Source organism: Rhizophagus irregularis, chromosome 11 (genome assembly GCF_026210795.1).
Source record: "Rhizophagus irregularis chromosome 11, complete sequence".
Classification (NCBI taxonomy): Eukaryota; Fungi; Glomeromycota; class Glomeromycetes; order Glomerales; family Glomeraceae; genus Rhizophagus; species Rhizophagus irregularis.
Window position 1 is genome coordinate 4,576,446 of NC_089439.1, and position 11,007 is coordinate 4,587,452.

Here is an 11,007-nt window from a genome sequence, read left to right on the forward strand (position 1 = left end):
GAAAATACTTCAGAAATTGAATTTGTACCTTTTAGAGATTCTATTTAGTTTAGATTAATTTTACTTTGATACGTTTTGGAAAATTATAATCACCGATTAAATATGTGAAATTCATATCCAAACAAAACAAAACATTATTGTCTATAATTATTATTTTTATTCTAATTGTGCTTCAATGCTTAAATAAAATTATAGAACTACCATATTTGAAAATTTCGGCAAATTTTCTCTTGGCAAAATTTCACATGATATATCATACCACCAAAAATTTTCACCTCACGTGATTTCTTATTTAAGGTGACGTATAATGAACTTTATATACATAATTCATTCTTTCCGTTTTTGAATGTGGGACTTCTAGACACGATACTGAGACAAGTACAGTAAACGCTAAAACCAAATCCTTTTTTTAAAATTGAAAATAGATCTAAAAATAAAAAATGAAAAAAAGAAGCACCGAAATAAAAAAGTGGATATTTTTATTTTTCCTATATGATGTCATTAGTATAATTAATTTATCTTTACCGCTGTATATCAAAATGATTCAAAACTTAAATTATAGAAATTGTAATGGGCCATAATTTTAAGATTATGCATGAAACGCTATAGCTTCGTTAATTTCACTAAAAATTATACTTAAGTTCATATTCTATGATTTTTCTCGTTGATTTTTGATCATTTATAAAAAACACAACAGCGGAAGCTTCTTTCGAATTTTTTGAAATCGAATAAAATAAAGATTAACTATAGTATACTAATGATATACTTTTTATATCCTAATTATGTACAGTATGTTTTGTTAATGTTGAAAAAATATGTTCAGTTGATCGATAATTATAAATTGAACCTAAAAAAGATTTTATCATTGTTTTTAACTACGATGTTTTTGGCGAGATCAGTTCAATATTAAAATAGTAGTAATAAAGTATATAGAGATCACAAATTAATTAAATTTTCAAAATTACTCGAATATTAAAATTTTGGGTTACTTTTGGTCATTATTATATGGAATCATTAATTCACGTGGTTACAGTTTACCTTATTGAATAAATAGTTGATGAGGCATAATTTAGGAACAATCCCTAATTAATTCATTTACAAGTCCTCCTTTTCTTTCGAACGTGAATATTCTTCATAATATTTTACATAATATTAAATTCTCATAAAGATTGTTTATGGGTTAAACCGAAAAAGAATATTCAAATATATTTTATGGCTGTTCTATTTTTTGGCGTTTCACGATTTTTATTTTTAATTACATTTTTTTTTTATGATCTTTCTTAACTTTACAATACATATTTTTCACATTATTGTATTTCTAGCTTTCATTTGATGTTCCTGATGAAACATAATAATTGAAAATAATTCGTTATATCTTATTTGTATTAAAAGAAAGAACATTCTTTTTATATACCGAACTGGATTTGCAATATTAACGATAATGTATAGTAGGTAAATGAAAATTTATTTAATATAATGATAAACGATTCTAAACAAAGAATAATGACACTAAACAAAGAGACAATCATCAGTTTTGTTCACTGATCTCTTAAAAAGTACTTCAAAGATAAATTCACCATTTTTAATATTCCTTCTCACTAATCATAATTCTTCCATAAAGATCGAAATCTAGGCTTTTTCAACGAAGAGATTGCGCACTAGGTTGGGTTTGATGACACAAAGAAGTATATTACCTGATTATTCAGTTATATACAACCACTTTACCGAATACAAAGTACTTTTTATTTTAATTTTTATAATTCGAAAGTTACATATATAATAGTTTTATGCGTACCGAAACTTTACATAAATGACATAAATGTAAAAAGGTAAATATTTTCTATTAATAAACTGTCAGTACAACGCCTTCTACTAATGACAATAATTGACTCTTTGCCGACTTTACATGAAACACACTATTGTAAACTATCTACGTTTTGGTCCCATTAGAGGCCCGCAAAGTTACGAAGTGGAGAGTAAAATAGGAATAAGAAAAGGATAGTAACTGATCTATAAAGATTCAAATTTTCTTTTATTTCATAGAGAAGATGTAATCACACGTATGTGTAGAACGATACTAAATTTCTTAATTCTTATTAATCAAATGACTGAACGCTAACAAGAATCTTTTTTGTTTTCACTAATAAAAATAGGGAATTATGAAAGAATTTAAGACGCGCTAATATATCACCGGTAACAACAAGTACTAATCTTATAAAATTTTCCGTTAACGCTAACTACAATAGTACATCTAGTAATATTAATATATAACAAGAAAATTGTTGATGGTTATAATCCAACACTAATATCTGGTGATTATGATAAACCAAAGGTAGTTTTTAAAATAAGAATATTTTATTGAAGATATAAATAATAGTAATGTAAAAAATTGTAAGTTATACATTAGAATGTAGTTCTAAATTAGCAGTTGGTAATGGCTTTCAAATTGTTGATCAGTTGGTGAGAATGTATAATTTTGATGTCTTTCCATAAGCTGATTTTCAAGTCGTCTTTTTAAAGTTCTCCTTAAATAATATTAAATATAATGCTTTTTATTAAAATAACACCTAAAATATCCATTCACAAAAGATGATTATTATTTTGATATTTATGTAGAAGATGTGTTTTTAGTAGATTATTGAAGCTTTAGGGTGATTATTTATTTGTTGTGGGTATTTTTTCTAATGACGCTCCTAAAATATTTGCAGCAAGTATTCTTCCATATTTACACCATCCAATAGATAGATTCCCTACCCAATAATCTCGAATATAATACAGCATCACGAATTATATCTACTTTAGATTTCGGTAAATTATTTTTAATTTGATTCTAAAATTAATTAATAAATGTTAATATAATTTTTTTTAATAAATTACTTCTGTTTATAATACATACCTTTAGAAGAATTTCCGTATTAGTAATTACTTGAGTTATTTGATTAATATAAGAAGATTCTGTAATATTTTTTAGATTCTCAGTAAAATTTTTCAAAAATTGGTACAGTATATCTCCTTTCTATATGTTACAATTTCATGACCACCATGGTGTCCAAGAACTATTTTAAACTTATTTTCCCAACTTTGAGAAACGTGAAACAGACATAAAATTAAGTGAATATTTGGCCAGATTTCAATTAAAGCTTTTCGTTCTTTATGATCACAATCTGTCATTGCAACCTAATAATTTTTTTTAAAAAAATAAAATTAAAGTACACTACAAATATATTATGTAGTAAATTGCAAAAGTACCTTTGATGTAAACACATGTCCTTTTTTTTGCTCCAATTTATGTTTATAATGTAGTAACAATTCTTTTACAATTGTATGATTATAACTATTGCTGGCTTTTTGGACGCCTCCAGCTGCTGAAAAAGTAAGAATCCTATCGGAATTCCTTTATTCTGTTCAACTAATACAAGTAAAACAAATAATAATATTTTCTTATTTGAGATACCAAAAGTTCCATCCAAATGTAATATTTTATTGTGACCAAATTCCCATGCTAATTCACGCTGCTCTTTAGTAGGTAAAACCAACATAAACCGATCATTTAACTCTTATCGTGGTTTATAATATATTGTTGCCTCCATTATTTCACTATCTTTACTTTTTGGCCCAAAAATTTGATTTATATTAATTTCTTCAGCTTTTCGCTTATCAATTCCCCAGAGATCTTTCGTCATTGAATTACGAATATTTATTATATCTTGGTTTGATAGTAAATATCTTTCGTCATCAATCAAAACTTTCCCTTCTAAATGATTGCTTATATAATCAATATTATCATCAAGGTTATGAGATGGGTGAACATTTATATGTAATAAATTTTGTGCCATTAATTTAACTGTTTCATTTATGCGAAGTGGTGGTGGTTGAACTGGTAGATTACGTTGACAATCTTCTAAATGATTAGATAACCAAATATACTAACATATAGACCTTTGTATTTCTTTATTCGTGCAAAAGCAAGACAACCAACAAATTTATATATTTATCTTGTTTTTCGTGTTTTTACTTCTTCTGATTTAAACTTTTTTTAATTTAAATTCATGTCACTTCCACAGCAACATTGTAAAACATAAATTTCTTTATCTTTATTACTACAGCATATTTTCGATTTATGTTCGGGTAAAATATTTTCTAAAATAAGATTATATTGTTGTAAAAAAGCCATAGCATTTTCTTGTGTTATATTACTCCATTCTAAGTTAACAAAATTTAAACCGGCAAATTATTAAGTTGGTCTTTTTGAGTTAAAATTAAATGTGAAGGGATTTTAAAGGACATTTGTAAAGAATAAACCAATGGTTACCGCGTTTTTTTTAAAAAAAAAATTTTAGAAAAAATAACTAACGCGTTCGTGGTTAACGTGTTAAAAAAAACAATATAAAATATAACTGTCCGAAATAAATGTGCGTAGTTCGGAAAGTAGGTCGGCGATCGGCTGTGTAACCGAGGGTGGTGTGGTAAGATTTCCCTTTATCTTAGAAAATATTTTTCATTTCGTGAAAAAAAATAGGAACGAAAGAAAATAAAAGCAAGTACGCATAAAATTAAAAAGAAAAATTTTTAACATTTGACATGTATATTTCAGTTTATAAACAAACATACGACTCATATATACATGGTGAATTTTATTACAAAAAATATTAATCAACTCTATTAATACTGATTCAAGACAATGAAAATTAACTTTTGAATATTTTCATATCCATTAAATGACTTTACTTATTATTAGCAAAAGTTAGTTTTATTTGACCAAAATGTTTAATTACGTCAAAATATCTGCAACAAAAATTAAGAATAACTTCTTCATGAATATTCAAAATAACTTGATGAAAATTAATATTTAAATAATCTCTCATACCTGTAAAATAGCCTTTGAAAACGTATTTGCTTTGGTTAAGTTGTTGTAACTATATAATAAAGTTAAAAAACAGCCGCAGCACAGTTTTTAATTCCAAAAAACTCCTGTAAACTTCAACTATCAAGTATATATTTAAATAATTTAATAAAAATTAATAAAAATTACATACCTTTATACCTGCTCAAACAATTTTATTTAAGAAGAGAAAAGGGCAAAGGGGAAAGAGAAGAGTGAGCGAAAATGTATAAATTAGTGTATGATGTAAGAGGGGTACAGGATATATATATATATTTTATATTCTATTAATAATCACATGGATACGAAAAGTGAACGAAAAAAAAAGAATCGAGATTTGTTCTCAATCTTTTGTCGCACAACAATCAAATTCGTGATTACAAGTTTAAAAAGTCATTTGGAAATCTGTTGTACAACTACGATGTACACTTGAAAATTACAATACTTCTCTTTGTTGGAAGTTGCACAATGACAGTACAACATTATCACTTGACTATTTTACGTTATCGAAATTTTATGCATTACGTAAAATCAATCTATATTTTTATAGAAATAAAAATGTTTCGTGTAAAATTTCAGACAAAAAGAATTTAAATAAAATATTTGAAAGACCTCCACCATATAACTACGAAAAAACCTAAAGTAGCATATAAAAATCTAAAATTGTATTCAATCACTATCTGAGAAATTAGATATAGCCCTTTAGAATATCATATTTTATTTTTATTTCTCTTCTTTACGTTAATTAGTTTTAGAATTAATCTTCGTTTGTTAATTATGAGGTATTATTCTCGAATTACTAGCATCAGTAGTATGTATCATCAAATCCATTTAACTAAAAAGAAAAAATTCACATGGTACCACTAAATTTTCTTCTTGCATTTTCCTGGCGTTCTTTTACTGTTCTTTCTTTCATATGTATTATGTTGATCTGTTAATTTAGAAGTTTGGCGTTTCAGATTTCTTTTTGTCTACCTATTTTTGGAAATAGATTTTAGTGATAGAAAGATGGCGTATCTCTTGGCAACTGCATAATCTTTCTATCCATCATTGATGGGATTCCCATGGAATTTGCAAGAATTTATCGGGATCTGTGCGAATTTTACATTAGTAATACTGTACAAATCTCATAAAATTCCACGTAGCGGCGGTTAATTAACCCCATTTCTACTTTCCATGGAACCTTTTAGAAATAAACTTGGTAGTTGAAAAAAAAAAGGTTTCTTTTTAATGTACAGTGGATTACGGACACAACAATTGTGATATGCAGTAATATCTAAAATCAACAATACAACTGTCAATGAATCTAAAATGGGTGTATTAATAATAAAATTAATAAGATCTTAACATGTATAAATAATAAGCTTACATTTAAGTTGTGAATGATTATTAACAAGAAAATGACGGAAGAATACGATCAATTAATAGAAGTGCAAATTCAAGCGATATTAAAAATCTACTTGTCATACGTAAAATCAGTAGGAAAAGGTGATTCTTTAATTAAACCTAACCCAGGATATGATTCCTCAGAAGAATTAGAAGAATTATACCAAAAATTAGCGGTTATATACCATAAAAGAGTACCAGATGAAGAATTGAAGGAAAGTATTGTTGGGGACATAAAACAATACCAAAAAAACTTATTAAAACAAGGAACCTCAGATATAGAAAAGCGTACAAAATATTTAAATCACATACCAAAATGTTTACACTTAACGATAGAAAAATTTAAAAAGGAACAAAAGTTTTGGTTATATAAACCAATATTAGATGTCATAAGTGCTGCATCCGATGATGTTGATGATGATGTTGATGATGATGATGATAATAATAGAAGTTATGTAGAAGTTAAGTGGGGGACCACAGTCGGAATTGTAATTGACAATTGGATAACAAAACTTTATAGGAATAAAGGCAAAAACGAAACAAGAATAAATTCTGAGATAATTAATAAAGACCATATTAAATTATTTACACATTGGATTAATAAAAAAGATCAATCAGCATATAATAGTTTTAATAACAAATATGAATTTAAATTAATTTATAGTAGCAATAAAGATGGATCAGTTCCTATGGATTTTCATGCAAAATGTGATTATATACGGGAAACCATCACCGTAGTTAAAGTTAATACAGGTCAAATTATTGGGGGTTATAATCCAGTTAGTTGGAATATAGTTAATAGTAAATATTATCATTCAAATGATTGTTTTATTTTTAATATATCTAGTCATACAACGGCTAAAATAGGAAGAGCCGGTATTAATACTAATTCTATATTTTGTAATTCTGGTTACATGCCAACATTTGGTGGTGGGGCTGATCTTCGTATATATTCAGATAAAAGTGGATATTGTATTCCTAGTACTTATCCTGATATTGGTTTACCAACAAATTTCAATTTTAGTGTATTTGAAGTTTTTCAGGTTATTAGTAAAACATAAATATCAGATGAAAATTTTTTATTTTTTTAGCAACAATATATTAAATGTTTCATCATTTTTTTATAAATCACATTTATTTATTATTATCATATTTATTATTAAACAAAATAAACTTTGAGTGCAAATGTATCGTTTTTGGTTGAGTTGATGCGCTTTTTTTGATTGTAGAAATTCGAAGTGAAGTGATTAAACGAAAAGAAAATGTATAACATGAAAATTTATATTTTTTTGTATTGTAATTAATAAATAAATTAAAAAATATATATATTTATTGAAGTAATAATTTAAATTAAGAGAAAAGTATCCGATCAGGCATGATAATTACTACTCCAGACCCGTTCTATCGAGCAAGTATAAATCGTCATCCGCATTTCCACTTTCTTTGAGAGCAAAGGAAGATACATTTTTGTTTTCAGGGATTATAAGATTAAGTTTGATGGATATTCGGTCTATTATCTGGTTCTGTTCCCAACATTCTAATAAAACGGTAAAAATAGATTGTGAAAAAATGTTGCGGTAAAGTATTGTACCCTATTTTATACTTACTCTGATACAATTCGACGAATATAACATTCGTGTTTCGGTGTTTGGCATAGGCTCTTCACTTAAACTACTAAGAATACGTAATCTAAGAGCGCAATCATCTCCCGTCTTATATTTAAAAGGAGTTTTTCGACTAGAGTAATACTCCCAAGCTGTATTATATATCAGATTCTTCGGTTATACGATACGACTGATTCTCATAAAATCTAGGATCCATATAAGGTGTCACGCCATGTGCTCCGGTGTTGTTATCTGATTCTTTTAGACACGAACACCCAAAATCTGCTAATTTTATTATACCTTTGTGTCTTAAGACATTTTTTGGGTGCTAAAAAGAATGTATGATTTTCTTAACATCGTGTATCCATAAAATGGCACTTGCAATCTCTTTGACAAACCTTAATTGGTCCTCCCATTCAAAATTTATAGTTGTCCCTTAAATAATTTCCCTGTGTCCCGCCTTCTGCATATTCAAGAACAAGCAATCATCTAAATAAAAATATGCCAACGAAATGAAAAAAATTATCAATAAGATTTCATATTTGATAATTGTTGTTTTGGCATCGAATTTCGTAATTCCAAGGAATTGAATTATATTTTTATGATAATTGGCCGTATAAGTTAAATAAATCTAGAAAGGAAATGATTTGTAAATAATATGTAAGTTATATAAATAAGGTTATCGCAACACACCTCTTTATTGTGGACAAATTTTTAATTGCATATATTGTTGGCGTATTCCTCCAATTAGCGGTATAAACACTCTTTGAGATATTCTTAAAATGGTTAAGGTCTTGAGAAGTGAGAACCATAGCGGTGAATTGCCTTGATCTCTAATAGTTTATGTAGCTCAAATGCATATGATGCATATGACTGATTTACATCAAAAATGAAAAACTATTCATGATTCCAAAAATTTTATATAATGAGTTTCTTTTTGGGTTAAAAAAAAAAACATTTATATATAAATACGGCTTGATTTTAATTGTAGTTCTGTTTTCTCAGTTCTGTTTAATTTTATAAACTATAAAATTTTGGGTTTCCTGGTAACCAAATGTCGGAGTTAGTTTACATATTTTTTTAAGTAAAAAATGAAAAGCGAATATTTTAACGCCGAAATAAAGGCAAACTGTACCTTTGTAATGACACAATAGAAGAAATGGCTGAAGGGAATTACTTCGTGTATAAATTTGAACTTTTTTGGTACAAAATCCGAGGTTGAGAAAGGTCGTAAATAACAGTTTCTATATTGTCGTTAAGCAATAAAGCTATTAAATATGTCAGGATTTCTCGTTTTTTTTGAAATGTAGAAGGTAATTTATGACAGATGACCGAACTCAATAACGTAACGAAAGAAATATATTTTAGCGAGTAAAATTATCAAACGGAAGTGAAAAAGGATATTTCTCTGTGCACAGTCAATTGTCCACTTATCCCATTTATCTGTACTCCCGCATTTATGATAATAATCCTAATTGCAAACAGTTACATGACTTTATCTTTTATTATATTTAACTTTAATACTGTAACGGTTTGTATAACATTATATGGACTTTTCTAGTCATTTGCTACGATATCTCTCCTGAATGATTTTCTGCTGTACTCATCCCAACTCAAGCTACATTGTGACACGTCGTACATATTTTTTCGAATCCAAATCAGTACTATTTATACAAGTATAAATTTCCGTTTCTAGCATCTAAGGGGACTGCCAGAAATGACGTCATTTCCTAAGGGGGTTAAGACCATGATGATGTTACACATCTTCCATTTTTAGACACTTGTAGTTAATATAATTCTAGCCAGAATTATGTTTTAATTTTACATTTCCTAAAATGAATGATGACATGGGGAGGGGGGGGGGTCAAAAATCCTAAAATTTAAATTACGTCATTTCTGGCCATCCCCTAACATGTTATGACGTCATATCAATCGCAGAATGAAACTTAAAAATAAATGAGGAAGATGATATCATTGATCGAGATTGCTATTATATATGCAAGTTACTTATTTCGTCTACGTTCATCTATGCTACAGGCCAACCAGATTTAAGAAGAGTTTTCGCATCAAGAAATAGTCATTGATCCCAGTACACAAATATTATCACTCGAGTACTTTGACGTTTGTGTGATGTTATGTGATGTACGTAAAGAAAATATCTTTTATTAGAATAAAATGCTCGAAAAAGTAAGTCTCCCTTAAACGAAAATATAGGAGATCTAACAATGTTCGAAAATATACATTAAACGAAATCTAGGAACTAATATCGAATCTAGGCAAGTTATCAATCTTGTTTAAATCAAGCTTGTTTAAATCACAATCTTCTTCGCAATTTGACAAGTCGGAGTCTTCACTTTCCATTTTTTCGCTTATCCCTCCTTCTTTGGAATAAAAAACAGCTGATGCATTATTGTTTTCGGAATCAATACTTTTAAGTTGTAAATTTACTTGGTGTATATCTGATCGTTTATCCGGTTCGCATTCCCAACATCCTGTTCGAACGAATCAAATTTAGTTTACTACAAGAATTATTTCCTCAATTAATTTTATAACTTTATACTTACTTTGATATAGCCTAACAAATATAGCATTCGTGATTGGAACGGGCTCTTCTCTTACATTAAGGATTTCTAATGTAACAATATGAGGATCTCTTGTTTCAAATTTGAGAGGGGAGGAACGACTTGTCAACTCCCAGAACATTACACCTAAACTATATATGTCAGATTTCTCGTCTAACTTGTACGGAATTTATTTATCGAGCATCATAGGATCTACAAAAGGTATTACACCCATACTTGAGTGTTATAATAACCTGAGCCTTTTAGACATGAACAGCCGAAATCTACTAACTTGGCTGTATCTTTGTGTATTAAAATATTATTAGGGTGCTAGAAAAGAAAACGTTAGTCACAAGTTATAGTGATAGTGTATTAAGGTTATTAGACACTATGAATAATTACAAGATCCCCGTGTATGATTCCCTTTTTATCATGTAACCAACAAGCACTTGCTATTTAGTTGGCTCTTCCATTCAATAGTATTGTTCCTTAGATAACTTCCTAATGTCCCACCATCCACATATTCGAGAATAAGCGAATATTTTTTTCATCTAAGAAAATTACAACACGTTAA

The 11,007-nt window shown here is 28.0% G+C and overlaps 3 protein-coding genes across 3 annotated transcripts; 1 reads left to right on the forward strand and 2 right to left on the reverse strand.

Annotated features, from left to right (window-relative positions):
* Window positions 1-2,725: 2,725 nt before the first annotated feature.
* OCT59_003473 (uncharacterized protein) lies at window positions 2,726-4,174 on the reverse strand (the record flags this gene model as incomplete). The annotated part of the gene is made up of 7 exons (XM_066145637.1): window positions 2,726-2,830; window positions 2,897-2,955; window positions 3,039-3,177; window positions 3,250-3,365; window positions 3,455-3,517; window positions 3,608-3,901; window positions 4,057-4,174. 7 exons carry the CDS (start codon window positions 4,172-4,174, stop codon window positions 2,726-2,728), a joined length of 894 nt encoding a protein of 297 aa, XP_065996337.1.
* A 1,730-nt stretch (window positions 4,175-5,904) lies between these two features.
* On the forward strand, window positions 5,905-7,329 carry OCT59_003474 (uncharacterized protein; the record flags this gene model as incomplete). The annotated part of the gene is made up of 1 exon (XM_025316842.2): window positions 5,905-7,329. Exon 1 carries the CDS (start codon window positions 6,265-6,267, stop codon window positions 7,327-7,329), a length of 1,065 nt encoding a protein of 354 aa, XP_025179544.2. The 5' UTR covers window positions 5,905-6,264.
* A 2,796-nt stretch (window positions 7,330-10,125) lies between these two features.
* Window positions 10,126-10,575, reverse strand: OCT59_003475 (uncharacterized protein; the record flags this gene model as incomplete). Its single annotated transcript, XM_025310708.2, has 2 exons — window positions 10,126-10,364; window positions 10,437-10,575. 2 exons carry the CDS (start codon window positions 10,573-10,575, stop codon window positions 10,126-10,128), a joined length of 378 nt encoding a protein of 125 aa, XP_025179542.2.
* Window positions 10,576-11,007: the final 432 nt, after the last annotated feature.